This window comes from Henckelia pumila, chromosome 2 (assembly GCF_033568475.1).
Source record: "Henckelia pumila isolate YLH828 chromosome 2, ASM3356847v2, whole genome shotgun sequence".
Taxonomy (NCBI): domain Eukaryota; kingdom Viridiplantae; phylum Streptophyta; class Magnoliopsida; order Lamiales; family Gesneriaceae; genus Henckelia; species Henckelia pumila.
In genome coordinates, this window is record NC_133121.1 from 117,747,823 (window position 1) to 117,768,735 (window position 20,913).

At 37.2% G+C, this 20,913-nt stretch overlaps 3 protein-coding genes across 7 annotated transcripts; all 3 read left to right on the forward strand.

Moving 5' to 3' along the window:
• Positions 1 to 370: 370 nt before the first annotated feature.
• LOC140880679 (phosphatidylinositol 4-kinase gamma 5-like) lies at positions 371 to 3,654 on the forward strand. The gene is made up of 2 exons (XM_073285320.1): positions 371 to 576; positions 1,231 to 3,654. The coding sequence occupies exon 2, from the start codon at positions 1,532 to 1,534 to the stop codon at positions 3,461 to 3,463; it is 1,932 nt and encodes a 643-aa protein (XP_073141421.1). The 5' UTR covers positions 371 to 576; positions 1,231 to 1,531; the 3' UTR covers positions 3,464 to 3,654.
• Positions 3,655 to 5,310: 1,656 nt separating this feature from the next.
• Positions 5,311 to 12,422, forward strand: LOC140881606 (GDSL esterase/lipase 7). 5 transcript variants are annotated; one of them, XM_073287044.1, is made up of 6 exons: positions 8,006 to 8,170; positions 9,855 to 10,101; positions 11,020 to 11,150; positions 11,248 to 11,496; positions 11,728 to 11,980; positions 12,076 to 12,422. In XM_073287044.1, the coding sequence occupies exons 1-6, from the start codon at positions 8,150 to 8,152 to the stop codon at positions 12,279 to 12,281; spliced, it is 1,107 nt and encodes a 368-aa protein (XP_073143145.1). In that variant the 5' UTR covers positions 8,006 to 8,149; the 3' UTR covers positions 12,282 to 12,422. The 5 variants fall into 5 exon arrangements, 3 of the variants coding, with proteins under 3 accessions (XP_073143144.1, XP_073143145.1, XP_073143146.1); XM_073287045.1 differs by lacking the exon at positions 8,006 to 8,170 and adding an exon at positions 8,641 to 8,802 and having other exon boundaries at positions 9,851 to 10,101; XR_012150015.1 differs by lacking the exons at positions 11,020 to 11,150; positions 11,248 to 11,496; positions 11,728 to 11,980; positions 12,076 to 12,422 and adding an exon at positions 5,311 to 5,794 and having other exon boundaries at positions 6,674 to 8,802; positions 9,851 to 9,989.
• Positions 12,423 to 12,771: 349 nt separating this feature from the next.
• Positions 12,772 to 17,742, forward strand: LOC140877988 (heat shock protein 90-5, chloroplastic). The gene is made up of 19 exons (XM_073281594.1): positions 12,772 to 13,269; positions 13,561 to 13,634; positions 13,779 to 13,904; positions 13,982 to 14,075; positions 14,186 to 14,269; positions 14,391 to 14,534; positions 14,634 to 14,750; positions 14,852 to 14,896; positions 14,991 to 15,071; positions 15,168 to 15,272; positions 15,351 to 15,491; positions 15,589 to 15,681; positions 15,770 to 15,847; positions 15,926 to 16,180; positions 16,315 to 16,417; positions 16,571 to 16,745; positions 16,853 to 16,958; positions 17,109 to 17,198; positions 17,299 to 17,742. The coding sequence occupies exons 1-19, from the start codon at positions 13,003 to 13,005 to the stop codon at positions 17,503 to 17,505; spliced, it is 2,385 nt and encodes a 794-aa protein (XP_073137695.1). The 5' UTR covers positions 12,772 to 13,002; the 3' UTR covers positions 17,506 to 17,742.
• The last annotated feature ends 3,171 nt before the right edge of the window (positions 17,743 to 20,913 follow it).

Genomic DNA, 20,913 nt, shown 5'->3' on the forward strand with positions numbered 1-20,913 from the left:
AAAATGATTCTATTTGATGTGACATTAAAATTTTTTTTTAATAAAAATAATAATTATATAAAAAAATTATAAAAATAATATGACTATGAAAAGTATCCTATCTTATCTTGTCTAAAAAGTATATTAGTTGGTTCCTTATCGGGTAAATTAGTTTAAAACCCAAGACACGTCACCGAACTCGAGTAACGGCCCTGATCACTTGACAAGACCAGCCAATCCGACGGCTATTATTACATATTCTAGACTCTTCCTCGGAGCAGGCAGTCATTACATAAGCCGGGGGTTAATTTACTTTAACCGCAATTAATGTAAAAATTTAGTTACTGTCGAGAAAAGAGAACGTTCCAAGAAGTATACATACACACACATATATCCATATTTAGATACAGAGAGAGAAAGCTCGTCGAAGAGAAGAGAGGGTTTTGGTGGCTTCGGAAGGCGAACATCCGGAATCAATCCTAGCCAGTAAACCTCCGGTGTTGCCTGCTATTCCGACCTTCGGATTGCTGGAATTCTTCTCGACATTTCTGTGCGGGAACCGTGGAAAATCCATCGATTTCCAGATCTAGCCATCCGGTGAGTTGATTTTCATGCTTTTACTTTGATTTTTCTGTTTTGATTTTACTTATTGAGTTCAGTGCTTGTCAAGTGAAAATGTATTGGCCAAGTGTGTTTTGAGTAATTTTGGTTAGTTTACTTCGATATGATTAGCTTTTCCTTTTTTCGAGGATATCGATGATCGGAGAACGAGTGCATGATACGATAATACGTGTTTGGTGAACTGAGGAATTGATTGATTTGCCAAATAAGATTCAATAAATTACTCGTGTATTGCGTGTATCAGCTGCTTTTTTAATTTAGAAATTTTTTACTTGCTAACTTTTGTTATTATTCAATAATATTGAAGAATACGTGGATCTTGTTTTCTTTTATGGGACTTTACATGGTGTGATGTTTATTATTCTCCATGTTTGTGGTTTACTCTGGGTATTAAGAGAGAGTTAAATCTTCGATTTTTTTGGATAGTTTTTACTTAACGAGTTTATTCATCTTTAGCAGATCAGCACTGTAAAGTGATTTGCCATTTGCTTCACGTACTGTTTTCTTGGTGAATAGTTGTCGAATGATTGATGTAGTCTTAGTTTGTATGTTATAGATTATTCTTTTGTAGTTATTGAAATGCCTTAAGGCTTAAGATGGCTGATTGGACTTGATCTTTTCGTTGGACAGATTGTGACTTGACACCTGAAACCTTCAGATGACTTTCTCGATGTAGTGATTCTGTCAATCTTTTCCCTCTCGCGATAAGTTGGTGCTTGCTGCAAATTGTTCTGGTTAAGCATTAATGGAAGGTGGTAGCTAAGGTCTTGTTTCTGATTGATGATTGTTTCTAGATCTGTTAAATCTGTGGTTCCATCGCAATTGGCTTCTGAGCTTGGCGGTCAATTGAGAGCAACGGGAGAGCTCTCTGACATCGCCATCTTGGTTGCTCTCTGTGAGAGGAATCGCAATCGGTCTTTCTAATCCTTTCATGCCTCCTAAGTTGGATAGTCCTGTTCAAACTCAAATGGCCGTGGCAGTTTTCAAGAGTCCGCTTGGAAGTGGGGACTACCATGGAAACAACGGGATGGAAGGGAAACTAACTGGAAGGAGACGTGTTTTTGTTCAGACAGAGACAGGTTGCGTGTTGGGGATGGAATTGGACCGGAATGACAATGCCCATACTGTGAAAAGGAGGTTGCAGCTTGCCCTGAATTATCCTATCGAGGAAAGTTCATTGACATTTGGCGATATGGTTCTGAAGAATGACCTTAGTTCCATTCGTAAGGATTCTCCACTCTTACTTACAAGGAATTTGATGCACAGAAGCTCGTCAACTCCTTGTCTGTCACCCACTGGTAGGGACATTCAACCAAGAGATTTTAGTGGACCGATAGAGATACTGGGACAATCAATTCGCTTCGCCAAGACAAAGCAACTTGTTGATGAAGTTGTCAAAGCAATAAAGAAAGGGGTTGATCCAACCCCTGCGCGTGGGGGGCTTGGAGGAGCATATTACTTCAGAAACAAAAGAGGTGAGAGTGTTGCCATCGTGAAGCCTACAGATGAAGAGCCATTTGCTCCTAACAATCCTAAGGGTTTTGTTGGCAAAGCTCTTGGGCAGCCGGGATTGAAACGATCTGTGCGGATTGGAGAAACAGGTTTCAGAGAAGTGGCTGCATATCTTCTTGACCACGATCATTTTGCCAATGTTCCTGCCACTGCACTAGTGAAGATCACTCACTCGATTTTCAACATCAACAATGGTGTTAACGGAAACAAACATCAGAACGAGAATCTTGTCAGCAAGATTGCTTCTTTTCAACAGTTCATTCCTCATGATTTTGATGCCAGTGACCATGGAACCTCGAGTTTCCCAGTTTCTGCCGTGCACCGAATCGGTATTTTAGACATTAGGATCTTTAACACAGATAGGCATGCAGGTAATCTTTTAGTTAGGAAGCTAAATGGCATCGGCGGTTTTGGTCAGGTAGAGCTGATCCCTATTGATCATGGCCTCTGCTTGCCTGAGAGTTTAGAAGATCCATATTTTGAGTGGATTCATTGGCCTCAGGCTTCAATCCCTTTCTCAGATGATGAACTTGACTACATTGAAAATCTTGATCCTCTTCGAGATATAGAAATGCTGCGCGGTGAGCTTCCCATGATTCGAGAGGCTTGTTTGCGAATCTTGTTCCTTTGTACGATTTTCCTTAAGGAAGCTGCTCTATACGGTCTGTGTCTGGCTGAGATAGGGGAAATGATGAGTAGGGAGTTTTGTAGTGGTGAGGAAGAACCCAGTGAACTGGAGGTTATATGCATCAAGGCAAGGAGGCTCGTTGCCGAGGAGATGCTACCTCCCAAAGCCAAAGCTAATTTTGAAGAGAGAGAGTTTCAGTTTGACATAGACTGTGAAGAGGATGGCAGCCACGCATTCTCCACTAAACTGGCGTCAGAGGAGTTTGGTGCAGGAGCACCATTTCATCTCGGATTTGGAAGTGGTAATGGTCGTAGTTCCCTTTATAAACTCGAGGAATGCATCAAGGAGGAAGAAGAAAATGAAGCAGATGAGGATGAAGAATTGGTTAGCGCAGCGGCCCGAGCAGAAAGCCAATCTATTTCAAATCTGTCCATGTCACTGAAGTATACTGATTTAGGTGAAAAGAAACCAAAATTCCCGAAATTCTTAGGACCTAAGCCCAATCATGGCTATCTTGATAGTTCATCAGCTGGCCATAGGAGTGCGACCGAGCAGATTCCAGCAAGTGTTAGCTTCGTGAAGGTAGCAGACATGAGCGAGGAAGAATGGGGCCTGTTTTTGGAGAAGTTCCAGGAGCTTCTTTACCCTGCATTGGTCATGCGAAAACGGGCCACTGTTGGTCAGAAGCAGAGACAAAGACTCGGAACCTCTTGCCGGTTTTGAGAATACGAGTTCTGAGCATCACCAAGTCTTCTCTCTTATCGTGTAAATATTTTTTAACGAGTGAAATGGCTTATTGGGATTGATTTTATTTTTCTTCTCTTCTACGAGCGTTGTAATCGTGTTTTCTTTCACTTGTTGTCTTCCGACTTGTTGAATAAATAATCTGGAATGGAAATCTTGCAGAATGGAAATCTTATAGTGCGTACATGACTGTCTATCTTAGTTAGAAACCAAGACCATCACGTTCGATGGATACAGGCTACATAATGCTTTAAAACTCGAAGATCGACTTTTTGTTGTCTGACGAGAGAAGTTTAGGTCTTGATTCTCATGTATTATGTTTATGCTCTTTCACTACGCCCAAGTAAAAATTCAAAAATGAAGTAGGCCTTTTGTGTCACGGTTATGGACCCCTTGGAGGTGAGAGTTCTTTTGTAGTGTTGAGGGTTGCTATGCAAGCATGAAAAGGAAATTCCATTGATGAGACTCTTTGACAGCATACCGACATGGGTCACCAATTTTCTCTCGCTCATTCCAAAAAAATAAAAATAAATTCTCTCTCTCTCCAAAAGCATTGCCCCTTGGGGGCATTGAAGAGTCCGAGCCATACAAGTTATTTCAAGAATATGATGTTTTGTTTAGAAATGCCATATATATAATTGTATAGAGAGCATCATATGTAATTTCGATAATAATTATGATGAATTTGAGAAATGTCATTTGAAATATATCTCTCGAAATCGATTTTTCTCATCAATCCGGTTTTTACGACTTGAGCAACATTCACACGTCAAAGTTGAAGTTTTGCTGAGATGAGAGATCTGTATATAAGTCGAACATTGATAATCAAGATTTATATGCACCTACAATATATCGATTGTTTAGTGATACACATTCATATGCCGTCAAAGCTAAGAACTTACTGGTAAAGTTTCATTATTCTTTTAATGTCATTTTGTATACTGATATGTATAAAAGACATCGCTAACATGGAAACCAAAGCTAGATCATGAACGAAACACGAAAATGCATAGTGGTGCATGGAGCCTGGAGGTCTCCATCATTTCTTATTTGCGTGGTTTTGGAAAAATAAAATAAATGCAATCAATAGCTTTAGAAAATCGACTTCTCTTGATGATAAGATTATATAATTATTTTGAAAATTGATGAAAAGTAATTTTCCATTATTTGGAAAAAGAAATTAGTTCATATATGATTTGTCATCACACTCATTGAGGCTATTGATCAAAAAAATGTTTTAATGTAATTATTATCACATGTATATACAACCTTGGGATCTTTGAAATTTATTTAAAAATTAATTACAACAGTATTAAATATTAATTTGTTAAATCACGGTGGATATCTATATGCATCGAATTAAAGTTTTAATTTTTTTTATCCGTTATATTTCCTTCGTCCCGATTTCCCCCCTCCCCCCATATTAAGAATTTTTTTTTTATACAATTTATTATTTTAGCTCTATTTAATGCATTCAAAAATGATTGCCACAATTTTCAAAGTGTAGTTAATAGTGTGTATATTTGAGACAAAAAAAAACGTGAATTATATAATTAAAACGGAGAAAATATATACTTATCTATTTTGACACACACGATGTGTAAGTTTAAAATATAAAAAATTCAATATTTTCATTTGAATACGATTTTATTTCCTTATATATATATATATATATATATATTATAATATAATAACAATAGTTTATTTTAAATTTAAAGGTACAAAGTAAGTAAAAGTAAATTACCATCATATTTAGTTCGAAAATTACCATTATATCCAAGCGATGACCTTGGACAAGGGTCAAAGAAGAGGAAAATGGTGACGAAGCTTAGCTTAAACCCTCGTCCCAAACCCATCACACCCGTTGAGTACCACAATGTTCGATGTTTCGATCACCCGCCATACGACATCGTTTACTTCCCCGGAATATCTTCTCCCAAATTCCCTCTTCAGCTATCTCCGCCGCCGCTGACTTGGTGGAGTGCCCGGAGAACGACGTCATATGGCGAATCCTCACTCAATTTCAATCTCACTCTCGATGTTGTGATAAATTCTTTATCAAATCCCTCAGGCACGACGATTTCTTCAAGAGCGAAGTTCTTAAGCTGAGCACTTCTGAAATAGACGCCATTGTGCAGAAATTCAGTTTCCAGAACTCCGAAAATGCCATTGGGTTTTTCTTTTTCCTGCAAAATGAGCTCCGGATTAAGCTCTCACGGAGCTCGCGTTTTGTTGTTGCGCACCTTTTGGCGGAAAAGAAGCGGCTACGTGGGCTTCGCTGCCACTTACAGCGGGTGGTTGAAGATGAAGGTAATGTGGACCGGCTCATTGTCTTTAATGAAATGATGCTTTAGAATTTTATATACATACGCACCTCGAGTGTTTTCAATACATGGGTAGTGTTCTGTTCGAAAATGTAATATTTTGGTATGCATTTGAAACTCAAGATTTTAACTTTCGGACTTGGGGTTCTTTCACTACTATGATCTGAATCCACGCAACAATTTTCATCAAATCAATCTTATGATGTTTACTGGAAAAATTGAGGGTTTGGTTTGATTTAAATTCGCAGTCGTTCTGTTAGCTCTGGCTTGGGGTTCCTGTATTGAGTCTGTGTTTGGCTGATATGGACTGGTGGTTTAAAATTAGAGATGTAACAACTACAAGCATGAAGCTTTGGAATCTTTTGGTTTTAGAAAGATATTCAAGTATTTTCCCTTCCGTGGGTGGGCTCACTTGAGAGGTTGCTTGGTTGAGAAGACAAGAAAATCTTTGATTGCGATAATTTTAATAAATCTTGATCAGAACATTTAGTTTGTATACAGTTTTGTAGCTGTATACTTTGTTTCTTAAATGAATAATACATAGGGTTTGAAATGGCTGGAGCCCGGAAACAAGTTTTTGAGTGCATGTCATTTTAATGCTTGAATGGTGGTAAGAATTTCTTCATGTTGCATCCACTTTATCTGTTAGACATTTGCTTGGCTTCATTCAATCGAGATGATGTGTATGAGCAAACTACATTATTGTTTTCAGTGAAATTTTATGTTATTAGATCTAAGAAAAGTTGTATCTATGTACCGCCTTCGCCTTATATTTTGCTGTGTGTCAAATTTAGTTCCTTGCGAATTGGAGAACATACACATTGCTTATGTTTTTCTGTCGCCTGATTCATTATGCTTTCTTCAGGTTTGGAATCTGCAACCCCACTTTGTGAGCTGCTTTTCAAAAGTTACAGGTGTTGGGATTCAAACAATCTGGTCTGGGATATGCTGGCCCTTGTGTATTCCAGATCTGGTATGGTCCACGATTCCCTTGTTGTCGTCGCCAGGATGAAGGACCTAAATATTCAGCCATCGATTATGACATACCATAGTTTATTGCACAACTTGAGGCACACAGATATCATCTGGGATGTTTATAATGAAATCAAGGTCAATGGGATTGGTCCAACTGAGTATACGAATTCAATTTTTATTGATGGGCTATGCAGGCAGTGCTTGATTCATGAAGCAATTGCATTTCTATGCGATCTTGAAGGGAAAGAGGGGGAGCCTTGTCTTACTTCGTATAATACTCTTATGTCAGGATTCTGTAGATTGGGGTTTGTGGATATTGCAAAATCATTATTCTGCAAAATGTGCAAGAATGGATTACTTCCTGATACGTATAGCTATAATATTCTCATTCATGGACTCTGTGTTGCGGGTTCAGTGGAGGAAGCATTAGATTTTATAAATGAGATGGAGAACCATGGATTGGAACCTGATCAAGTGACTTATAACATTATAGCCAAAGGGTTTCGTCTACTTGGTATGATGGATGGGGATTGGAAGGTTACAAAGAGAATGCTGCATTTAGGGTCAAAACCCGATTTTCTGACTGCTACAATACTTTTATGTTGGCATTGCCAGACAGGGAATGTTGAAGCCGGTCTCAGACTTCGAGAGGAGATGATATCTAAGGGTTTTCAGTTAAATCGTATCTCATACTGTGTGCTACTGAGCTGTTTGTGTAAAAGTGGACGAATAGCTGAAGCTCTGGCTTTGCTTCATGAGATAGCAAGTCTTGGTGTGAAACCAGATATTTTCATGTATTCTGCAATCATTCATGGACTTTGCAAACTAGGAGAAGTTAAGCAAGCTGTTCGACTTTTTAATAACATGTGCACGAAGGAAATCACTTCGAATGGTTTTCTGCACCGGTCTATTTTGTTGGGACTGTGTAAGAAGGGATTAATATTTGAAGCAAGAAGTTATTTTGATACAGTGACGAATAGAGAATCGATGCATGATATTGTCTTGTACAATATCATGGTTGATACATATGCAAATCTTGGAAATGTAGGAGAAGCTGTGCTATTGTACCAAAAATTGTTGGAGAGAGGGATTGCACCATCCATAGTCACATTCAATTCCCTAATAAACGGATTCTGCAAGACTGGAAAATTGGTTGATGCTAGACAATTCTTAAATAACATAAAGTTGCATGATTTGGTGCCGAATGTTATTACGTATACCACCATCATGAATGCATATTGTGATGTGGGTAATATAGAAGCTGTATTCAAACTACTTGAGGAAATGGCCACAAATGCCGTGGAGCCAAATCAAGTAACTTACACCGTGGTCATGAAAGGACTGTGCAGGCAAGGGAAGGTGGAAAATGCTGTCAAGGTTTTCAAGGGTATGTTTGTCAAGGGCCTTTTTCCAGATCAAGCTTCTTATAATGCTTTAATTCAATATTTATTTAAAGCTCGAGAATTTGAAAGAGCTTTTCATTTACATGATGAGATGATTAAGAATGGCATTCAGCCAAATCATATCACATATAACATTATTATTAACGGTTTGTGTGTCTATGGAAATTTATGTGATGCCGAAAGAGTCTTTTCTTCTCTCCAAGACCAAAATATCAGATTATCAAAAGTTGCTTACACCACTCTTATAAAAGCAAATTGCGCCAAAGGAGATGCTCAAAAGGCTATGTTACTATTCCGCCAAATGGCCGAAAACGGGTTTGAAATTTCTGTCCGAGATTATAGTGCCGTGATCAATAGATTGTGCAAAAGATCTTTAGTAAAGAATGCTATGGAATTTGTTCGAATGATGTTATTTGGTGGTCTTGGGCTTGATCAACAAATTTGTTCAGTCATGATTCATTCTTTTGACCAAATTGGTGATTTTGCATCTGTCTTCCAGTTTTATGCGTTGACAATCAAATCTGGCTTCTATCTGAGTCGAATCATTTGAAATATTGTCCTACTGTGGTTATTACCACCATCAATCATCCTTCCTGCTAAAAATGGGGATAATAAGGTATGGATCTCTTAGAGTTTGTATCACTTGTGCGCAACCACGGAGGAAACAGAATATAGAATGACACATTTTCTCTGCATTCAAATTGGTTTTGAACACTACAAGTGAAGTTTTTGGGCCACTTGCTTTCCACATTTCGGATATGTGATCTGGCCATTCATAAGCACGTTTCATCGTAGTAAACTTATCATATAGGATTTAAATAAGTCGTTTTGTATTCTGCAGTCTGGACGATGAACTTAGAACAATAAGTTCGGATTACTTCTTTTCATGTAGAAAACAGTAACTTGAAGAAATGCATGTCAACTTAATTTAGGTTAATCTCAAGTTTACAGAACAGATGAGGAGAATTCCCAAGTTTCCAAAGTTGGGATGCATCGATGTTGATACCATTTAGATGGTAGAGTGCTTTGAAGAAGTTAAAATTTGCGGATTCATATGTTGGCACTTTGCTACTATGATCCTGAGCTTGCTTGCACCCGTTTGATACAAAAAGTGTGAATTGGGGACCATGAATTTGTGTCAAGTATGAATGAACTGATTCATTCTACCTTTATGCAATCCAATCTCGGATTTTTTTTCCCTTAATTTTATTTTTTATATCAGTTAAACAATTATTTAAAGTGTGAATTGGGGCCCATGAATTTGTGTCAAGTATGAATGAACTGGTTCGTTCTACCTCTATGCAATCAAATCTCAGATTTTTTTTCTTAATTTTATTTTTTATATCAGTCAAACAATTATTTTCTCAAATATTCTTCTTTTATTTTGAGCTGCCATTTCTTTTTCTATTAAGTCTTGAAGTTAATGACTTTCTGTGCCTTCAGAATTTCATTGATTCAGCCCACCAAAGTCTTTGGTGCAAATGGAGCGTTCACAATACGCTGATCAATTAATGTAACTTAATGCTATCATTAATGTGACTTAAAAGCTTGAATTTACTCTTAATTGTGTGGGTAGTAAAAATATTTCGGTCATATCTTCTTTTCTTTTAATTCCAATATCAGTACAATAACTGATTCTCTTTCCTTTTTTGCTTGTCTTCTAGACAGATGGATAGGACACTTGTACATTTAATTGTTCTCTGTACATTGCCGTGTCTGTTTATTTCCTCTAGAGCAGCTCAAAAACCCTTGGCGCCGGCCCTCTTTATATTTGGAGATTCAATTGTTGATGGTGGTAATAACAACAATTTAAAGACCAGGGCTGTTGCTAATTATCCACCTAATGGAATAGATTTTCCAGGAAAGGCAGCCACGGGAAGGTTCACAAATGGATATACAGTTGCGGATTTATTTGGTGAGTTAGGAAAGTTATGAAATAGCAAAAAAATTTCTTATTCATCATTTGCTAATTACCATTCTAGTTAAAAAGAACCTAATGCTGAAATCTAGCGTCAAGAAAATGTGAGCAAATTACCTACTGAGAGCAGATCACCAAAATATACCAAAAACAATCGGGGACAGGGGCTGAGATTCGGAGAGAATTTCCTCTCATGACCTCCTTTATTGATAAGCAAAACTTGTGCATCCTTTTGAATTGTAATCTAATTCACCCCTTTTATAAAATGTCCTGGATATTTTTTTTTGTTAATACTAGCGATCGTGCATGTGTAACATAATAAATAAAAGTTACTAAAATAAAAAATTGAGGAAAATGAGGAGTAAAAAAAAATGAAGTGGAAAGAGGTTCATAAGCGTTTCATATAATTTTTAAATTGAAATGATGATGATTTCTATCGGACAGGGAAGAGAGCATAATTTTGATTTGGACTTGGTCTTTTATCAATAGAAATGAATGCCTACTGCTATAGGCTGTAATTTGACGTTGGTGTCACATTGGTGGACCAATAGTATGTGTCTCGAGTTTTATATACACTATAGATATAGATGGTTATTTTACTTTCCAAATTTTCTGACCCATGTGATGTGACAATGTCCTACCCATTACTGGGAGAGTCTATGCTACCCATCCGGGCATGGTTATTTTACTTTCCAAATTTTCTGACCCATGTGATGTGACAATGTCCTACCCATTACTGGGAGAGTCTATGCTACCCATCCAGGCAGTGCCCGGATGGGATCGGACGGTAACTGCCCGGATGGGGATCGGACGGTACCGTTGATTACCCGTCTGCCAGCGTAGACTCTCCCCTCATTACTTCAAGATTACTAGTTTAAAATAATGCAAGGGTAAATTGATTGTTTCTGTTGACAGATAAGATGCTTAATTTGCCTTTGGCACTTCCATACGTCAGCACTAAACATATAGACAGGCTCGAATCCGCTAGTGGCTACAATTATGCATCTAGTTCCTCAGGGATTCTCCCTGAAACAGGCAACTATCTTGTAAGAGAGAACACACACACTTAATTCGATGATTATATTGTGTATGTTCTTGTGCAAAATATATTTGGTTAAATCCTCTTTTTTAAAATTAATGCAGGGTAAGAATTTGGACATGAGAACACAGGTGAAACTATTCCAGGAAAGCATCGACAAATACATCCGAGCCCAGTTCAGAAATACTGCAGCACTGCGTGAATACCTGGCAAAATCTGTATTTCTCATTCATATGGGCACCAATGACTACCTTGGTAATTATTTGCAGCCTGATCGCTACAACACCAGTCAATTATACAGACCTGATGAATATGCAGATTTGCTTGCCAGAAAACTTGGAAAAAATCTCAAGGTAATGTCAATCATCCAACTTCACTGAAATTCAAAGCATATTTTTATGTACTGTACTTTGTTTGTATTTTGAGTTCCTCAGTCTACTGCCTACCTTTTAGGGCTGGATAAGTCCGGAAAATTAGTCACTGGTAAGTTTGTTGTTTGGTGGCACCATGAAAAAAACATGAAATTAGAAAAACAGGTCCATGCTCCAATGTTTGATTATAAATTGCAAGTCAAAATCTTGTAGGATCTGTACCATCTTGGTGCCAGAAAATTTGTGGTGTTCCAAATATCCCGGATCGGTTGCTACCCTGAGCTTGTAGAAAAGTTTAAGCCCAAAGCCAAATGTGCAGAAAATGTAAATGATATGGTCACGCTTTTCAACAACAAGATGGAATATCAGCTGGGCCATTTGACTTTTATTCTCAGAAGATCATACTTCATGACTGCAAATGTATTTAACTTAACTCGGGACATCCTCGACGATCCATCTCGTTATGGTAATGTCATTTCATTATTTTTTTCTTGTACATTCTTGTAATTTGATGGGATTTTTGAAATTTTTATGATGCTCAAGTATCTGATGAAAATGCAGGGTTAACTGAAACAAGAAGGGGCTGCTGTCAGGACGATAGATTCAACTGTTTAAGACGCACAGTGCCTTGCAAGAATAGGGATTCATATTATTTCTGGGACAGGTTTCACCCAAGTCAGGCAGCAAACAAGATTATCGCAAAGGAATGCTTTAATAATTTTAAAGTTTGCTATCCTATGAATGTGTATCGACTCCTCGAGATATGATCATAACGTCCGAGAATCGAAACGGACCTTATATTTGAGTAACTTATGTGTTATATTTGTCTCGTTCAAGAATATGAAGGGAATCATCAAGCAAATAGATTATATATATTAAAATTAATGATATTGGATTTAGTTTGTTTATTTCTCGATATTGAAGAATTGGTGTACTTGCTCCAAATTTATTTGTCTATGCTATGAAAATTTGAAGAACTTTCGTCCTTAAGGGATATCATTAACATTAACAAAAGATCTTGTGATACAATTTGATTAAAAAAATTTACCTAAGAGAATTTTATGAAGTTTCCATGTGATCTAATTTCAAATTTTAATTCAACTAGAATTTACAGTTTAACACAAGTTTTGCACCGTAACTAAAAAAAATAAAAATATAGAAGAAAAAGAGAGAAGAAGGGCCTTGCGTACAAATTATAATCGGATATGGTAAATGCTGAAATGGCAGGATATATGCCTTACATTTCTCAACACACAAGCGTCCAAACTCCAAAGCTACAGTCACCGATCTTTGCTTTGGTTTTTCCAATTCCAGAACCTTCCTGCCTCTCCCTTAAACCCTATCCCGCATGGGTTTTTATATGTATATCACAGTCCCAAACTACTGATTCATTCATTTGGAAAAGCACAGCAAAAAGGGCTTAATTTACATACAGATACCAGTTTTCTTTCTGGCCCTTTTTTCTTTATTATTATATAAACTGAAACTATGGCGCCTGTGTTGAGCAGGAGTTTGACATCTCCTCCGGTGGCTGCACTTCCGTCTTTTTCTTTGAGGGGTAGTCGTAAAACTAATAGTGGATTATTGAGAAGTGCTTTTTTCCCCCAGAGTGGATCAAGGGCCAGCTTTTCAAGACGTGGGTTAGAGTGGAAACCGGTGAGGAAACAGAGCGGGGTGGTGGTGAGATGCGAGGCTGCTGTGGCTGAAAAGGAGGCTCCAGAGAGCACTGGAGAGACCCATGAATACCAGGCTGAGGTTGGTTTGTGCTTTTCGTTTGTTTTCTTTGAGTTTCATGATGTCCTTTGGGGCTATGATTATGGACCTTTGAAATTCAAAATTTCCTGAGTAGGAACAATAATTAATGGAAAGTTGTGAATAATTTAGTGGTGGAGAGGTAAAGAGCGAATCTTTGTATTGATATGTAAACTGTAATGAAAATGAGTATTTATCCATATTTTACTGGATATTTCCGTGTGGTTTTCAGTTGGCTTAAATTTTTATTTTATTGAGATTTACTGTTTTTCTTGGTGTTGGAATTATTCCCAGGTGAGTAGACTGCTGGATTTGATTGTTCACAGTCTGTACAGCCACAAGGAAGTGTTTCTCCGAGAGCTTGTAAGGTGAGAATATGTTGATGCCAATGTATGTTTGCTCTTGTTTTTTTGCACACCAGTCTTCTTGTCCTACATTGAGGAGGTTTTTTATTCATATAAGAGAGGTTTTGTGTCGGGGCTTTTTTTAACCATCTTCAATTGTGTCCACAGTAATGCAAGTGATGCACTTGATAAGTTGAGGTTTTTAAGCGTAACAGAGCCTTCTTTACTTGGTGATGCTGGAGAGCTTGAGATTCGTATCAAAACTGATCCAGATAATGGAACTATTACCATAACGTATGTTTTATTCGTTGCTACATAACTAGTCAATAAAATGGAATATGTTGCTTAGTGGAGTTGTCTCCTTCTTGTAGGGATACCGGTATTGGAATGACCAAAGAGGAGCTTATAGAGTGTCTTGGAACTATTGCTCAAAGTGGCACGTCTAGATTCTTGAAAGCTTTGAAGGTAATTAACTTCATTATGTCATCTCTATGTATCTTGTATTTGACCTACACAAACTACTTAGCATCATGGTCATTTGCTTGAAATTTAATGTTTGAATTTATATTGCGCAGGATAATAAGGAAGTCGGTGCAGATAACAGCTTGATTGGGCAGTTTGGAGTTGGATTCTATTCTGCATTTTTGGTTGCTGAAAAGGTGTTTGTCTATATCATCTAATCTAATAACAATTAACACTTGTATACTATTTGTTACACTTCATTCATATGTTCATTGACCTTCTGTCTTTAATTGGTCTTTTTCTTTCCCTTTTTTCCAGGTTGTCGTGACAACAAAAAGCCCCAGATCTGATAAGCAATACATCTGGGAAGCTATGGCTGATAGTAGCTCCTATGTAATTAGAGAGGAAACTGATCCTGCCAAATCCCTGGCCCGAGGAACTCAAATTACCCTTTACTTGAGGGTATGAATCCTTGTATTTTATGCCAAACTTTTCTTCAAGCATATTATCATACTATATTCCAATTTATAATAAATCAACGTAGTTGTTCTTTCCTCTCAGGAAGATGATAAGTATGAATATTCAGAGGCAACCAAGATCCAGAATTTGGTGAAGAATTACTCCCAATTTGTTTCATTTCCCATCTATACATGGCAAGAAAAGTCAAGGACTGTTGAGGTAGGATTTTTGCGTCTGGTATTATCTTTTTGTTGGTTTGTCATGTTTGGGGATTTTAAGCACAAGAATTGTACATTAATAAAGGGTTTTAAATTCTGCAGGTGGACGAAGAGGAAGAGCCAAAAGAAGGTGAAGAAAAAACTGAGGTAATGGCCTTTTAGAAACAACTTTTGACATGTAATTTCTCTATTTTGAGTAAATGATTTTTTTACATTTTTTCTTCTCTTTGACTTCACCCAGGAAGAAAAAAAGAGGACCAAAAAGACCATAAATGAAAAATATTGGGACTGGGAATTAGCAAATGAAACAAAACCTATTTGGGTGAGTCTGAGCTGTTATTACTCGCGATGCATGACATGGCTCAGATTTAACATCTATAAATTATGCTTTATGCAACTCTTTTTGTTTACAATGTAGATGCGCAATCCGAAAGAGGTTGAAAAGGATCAATATCAAGAATTTTACAAGAAGACATTTAATGAATTTTTGGATCCGCTTGTTCATACCCATTTCACTACAGAGGTACCCAATATTTTTATTGAATGGGCTGGTAACGTTCTTTTGCGTTCTGCTTTTATTTAGACTCCACAATCTCTGCAGGGTGAGGTGGAATTTAGGAGTGTGCTATATATTCCTGGAATGGCACCTCTTAACAACGAAGATGTTATCAATCCCAAGACCAAAAATATTCGATTGTATGTTAAACGTGTATTCATTTCAGATGATTTTGATGGTGAACTGGTAAGAAATTTTGGCTTTGAAATAATTGCATGTTTTCATGCTACAAGTTGTGTGTTCTTACTCCAATTTTTTTTATGGTTGATCTGACAAATTGCAGTTTCCAAGATACCTGAGTTTTGTGAAGGGTGTGGTGGACTCTGATGACCTTCCTCTTAATGTTTCACGAGAGATCCTTCAGGAGAGCAGAATCGTAAGCGATTAATTTCTTTTACTCATGCTCTCCATATCAGGTTTGCAAAATGTTTTCTATTGCTGAGTTTTGTTATTCAATTATTTAGGTAAGAATAATGAGAAAAAGGCTGGTGAGGAAGACATTTGACATGATTCAGGATCTTTCTGAAAGTGATAACAAAGAGGTTGGTTTCTGGTTATAAATACTTCTCCTCATCATGTTAATAACATGATTGACATTACGGTTGTTTGGCTAATCTTAGGATTATAAAAAATTCTGGGAGAATTTTGGTAAGTTTATGAAGTTGGGATGCATTGAAGACTCGGGTAATCACAAACGCTTGACACCATTATTGAGATTTTTCTCTTCCAAGAGTGAGGAAGAGCTAATAAGCTTGGATGATTATGTGGAGAACATGAGTGAAAACCAGAAAGCCATCTATTACTTAGCAACAGACAGCTTAAAAAGTGCCAAGACTGCACCTTTCGTTGAAAAATTGGTCCAGAAAGGCATTGAGGTATGCACTTCAACTCGCGCAACAGTTATCTTAATCTAGTTCTTGATAATGGAAGGGAGTCTTTGTATTTTTATTATGCGTTTATTCTTATACTTTTTCCTAATGGAAATTTTCATGTTTGATGATATTGGCAGGTGCTTTATCTGATTGAGCCGATTGACGAGGTTGCAATCCAGAATCTGCAGACATTCAAGGAAAAGAAATTTGTTGACATTAGCAAGGAAGATCTAGAGCTTGGTCAGAATCGAGTCTTTAAAGCACAAAAATAAAATTTAAGAATTCTAGAATAAAAGGCAACTGTGTTCTTGGAAATTGTCTTTCTTGTTTATTTGGTACATGCTGGAAGGAACATGTTTTGTGTGTTTGAGCTGTATTGTTTTATTATGACAGGTGATGAGGATGAAGTGGAACAAAGAGAAACCAAGCAGGAGTATAATCTTCTGTGTGACTGGATAAAACAACAGCTTGGTGATACAGTGGCTAAAGTGCAAGTCTCAAAGCGTTTAAGCTCATCACCATGTGTGCTTGTTTCCGGCAAGTTTGGGTGGTCAGCAAATATGGAAAGGCATGTGATATAGCAACCACTGGGATTGTTCTATCAAAAAATTGGACATTATTTCTTGTTTCTGTAATATTAATTATTCATTCTTTGTTTTAATGTTCTTGAAATAGATTAATGAGAGCTCAGGCACTTGGAGACACCTCGAGCCTGGAATTCATGAGGGGAAGAAGAATATTGGAAATCAATCCTGAGCACCCTATCATCAAAGATCTCAATGTATGATTCCTGGCTTTTGTTCACCATCGTTTAATCCTTTTGGCATTCATGTTTTAATCCCTTTCAGTTGAAAGTAAAAATAAGAGGAGCTTAGAAGTGACTATATAAATGTTAACCTTTCTAACATCTAGCTCTAAACTTTATCTGCAGGCTGCATGCAAGAATGCACCTGACAGCACTGATGCAAAAAGGGCCATAGAGCTCCTATATGATACGGCACTTATTTCCAGTGGATTCACAGTAAGTACTGAAGATCTTTTGGCACTCTTTATCATTTTATCTGCTGGTGGCCGTTTCTGAGAAACGTTGTTTTTTAAAATTCTATTGTTGAATATGGCAGCCTGATAGTCCGGCTGAGCTTGGAAACAAGATTTACGAAATGATGGCCATGGCACTCGGAGGAAGGTGGGGTCGACTGGAGGATGATAGTGCTGAGGCCATTGAAGATGACATCTCAGGGGTTGATGTGGGCTCGTCTGGTGCTGTTGAAACAGAAGTGGTTGAACCATCGGAAGTTAGGACAGAGAATGATCCTTGGAGTGATTGATTAAATTAGATTTTGATTAATGCCTGTCATGAATGTTTCTCTCTTACGAGTGCTATAGATGAATAGAGTTTTGAGGTGGAGATTGGTAGCATAATGTCAAAAGGGCAAAAGGAAAGTTGTAATGAACCAATGGTGACAAATTATATGAGAAGTTTGACTACAGTTGATGTATTATTCCAACATGACCCAAATTAGCGATTCTGCAATATTAGATGAGTCTTGAGGTTTTTGAACTTAGCTTCGTTGTTTGTTAGCTATTAAAATTTTGAATGTATTTGGCATGAAAAAAGGAATGTTGGTTTAAGTAAATAAAGCATTAATGTCTACCTGGTTTCCCAATTCCAATATTAGATGAGTCTTGAGGTTTTTGAACTTAGCTTCGTTGTTTGTTAGCTATTTAAATTTTGAATGTATTTGGCATGAAAAAAGGAATGTTGGTTTTAGTAAATAAAGAATTAATGTCTACCTGGTTTCCCAATTCCAGTTAGTAAATTAGTTGAATTTTTGGCAGTTTCTTGAATTTTTTTTTTTTTTGGGCTATGTTATTCTCTCCTAACAGCGGAAAATGAATCAAGAAACAACCCCACGAGTAGGAGAAAGCAAAATTGAAAACCATAAAATATATACTCAATAACTCGGATTACAAATGAAAATTGTAACACTTGGTTAAAAAAAATTAAGAATCTATATACTACTGATAAACAATATTGCTTGGGCTCCTAGGTCGGGACGTAGGCTAGGAATTAGGTTCACCATCCGGTTGGTTAGACCCGTGCCCAAGTCAGGACCAAAGAAGCACCTTCGTTCTTCCTTTTTTTTTTTCCCAAAAAAATAAAATTTTGTTTTGTTAGCATATTAACATAAGTTTTTAGCGAGGCAATTTAATATATAGGTCTCGTCTTGTTTTTTATTTATTTAAAGAGACTCACTTGTTTTTTATTCAGTCAAAGAGACTCACTAACTTTCTATTTTAATAAGATACGTCAGCTCAGGTCAATTAATGGTTAACTAATCCATTTATCTTGACCATACACAACTGCGGCCCTTTTGTTTTTTGTGCGTAATTCCGTCATGCCGTGCAGTCGTGAACCCTAATTTCTCCCCTTTCCCGACCAAAAAAATTCTGAGATACCGTTTGGTTTCATGGATGAGATGTACGAGAGATGAATAGAAGTATGATAAAACCATGATGAAATATGGATAAACAATACATAGATATGAATAATATGTTGTTTTGTATGTTTTTAAATTTTGTAGGATTATTATGTTTATTACTATAGAATCTCTTAATTGTTCTTTTCAATTTCTACTTATCCTCCACTAATACCATGGGTTGGAAAAGATTTTTCATCAAGCCCACATATAATGTCATACCGGACCATGAGATGATATTGAGTTAACAAAAAAAATAAAAAAAAAATGAGATAAGTAAAAATTTGTGGATCATCCCACTTTCATCCAATGTACCAAACGATATATCAAAAACTTTCTTCCATCCACTCCTCGGAACTGCTTTGTAGCCTCATACCACTGGTACCAAGCAAACTCTTTTCGTTGTGTTATCCCTCGCATTTTCCAAGAAGAAACAAAAAGTAAGCATTGTCATTAATGTTTCAAATATTCTCCTTTTTTATTTTTGTTATTTTAAATGTCATTTTAGAGTGGAAATGTTTTCACATGATGTCGTTAATGCTATTTATGTATTTAATATTTTGTCTTGACTCGAGTAATACATTGTTGTTGGATCGGGAAAGATCCAAGAATTGAATCGTTTACATATGCTCGACTCGACTGACATTATGTAATGCTCGACTGACTTAATATAATGCTCGACTGTTGTAGAATACATATTTTTTAGTCTACCCCACCATTGGTATATTATTATTACAATTTATACATGTAATCCCGACTGTTTTTTCCAGCATTTCGACTAATCTTTCAAGTATCTCGACTCACTTATTGTAATCTTGACTGTTGTAGAATGCACTTGTATAGTATAATCACTCGACCGTTTGCATATAATTATTAAGATTTATACATACCTCATCATCTCAACTGATTTTTCAATCCTTTCGACTGATCTTGCAAACATCTCGACAATAGTACAAGATTGTATTTAGTCTCGGTCGTTGGTATATTACGATATCGACCATTATTATGTAATCTCGACTGATATAAAAAGCTTGTCGATCTTTTCCCAATAACAATGTATCAATCCCTTTGACCTTTCAACACTATAAAAGCCTACTAAGCGCCAAAATACTTCAAAAGTACCTTCATAATCTAGAACCACTAAAGAAATGGATCCCATGTCGACTGACATCACTGATAAGGATTGAATGTATTATCCATGCCATAATAAAAGAAAAAAAAGGGAAGAGACTACTCATGAAAGAGATATAGAAGAAAGAGAAAGCAAGAGACCACAAACGCTGATTCAAGTGAGTTATCGGCTATTCTGCATTTTGTGTTTTCTTCATTAGATGCTTTATTTTGGTTTCTTGTTTTTAATGGGTTACAAGAGCCAGTCAACACGATGCAATCGGCTACTGATATGAGTTCAACACGATGCAATCGGCTACTGCATTTCTACATTACATTCTCGACATTCTTGTGTTTATTGGGTGACGTTTCTTGTGTTTAGTGGGTTATAGGAGCCAGCCAACACGATACCACCGTCCACTGAGGTGAATTCTTGATATATTCTGCATTTCTACGTTACATTCTTGACGTTTCTTGTGTTTATTGGGTGACATTTCTTGTGTTTATTGGGTTACAGGAGCCAGCCAACACGATACCACCGGCCACTGAGGTGAATTCTTGATATATTCTGCATTTCTATATTACATTCTCGACGTTTTTTGTGTTTATTGGGTGACGTTTCTTATTTTTATTGGGTTACAAGAGCCAGACGACACGATACCACCGGCCACTGAGGTGAGTTCTTGCTCCACACTCCCTTGCTATTCTGCATTTCTTCATTAATTTCTCGACGTTTCTTGTGTTTATTGGGTGACGTTTCTTGTGTTTATGGGGTTACAGGAGCCAGTCAACACAAAATTCTTAGGCATATTTTACATGAGTAACTGTAGTAACCCAGATTCTATTTTAAGATAATAATATGTTAAACATGATTAAGGGTTAGTAATTAACTGATTCCGGAGTTTTAATTGGGTTTTTGATTTTGGGCCGGATCGGAAGCTCCGAACCCAGATCGGAAGCTCCGATCCTGGAACGGACGTTCCGATCTCCAGTTGCCAGCAATGCTCGATGACTCAGCCACGAGTTTTGACAAGTGTTGAACGTAGAGCAGATCGGAAGCTCCGATCGCCCGATCGGAAGTTCCGATCCCGACGTGTCACACATGCATGCAGTGAGCTGGATCGGAAGCTCCGATCCTGAAATCGG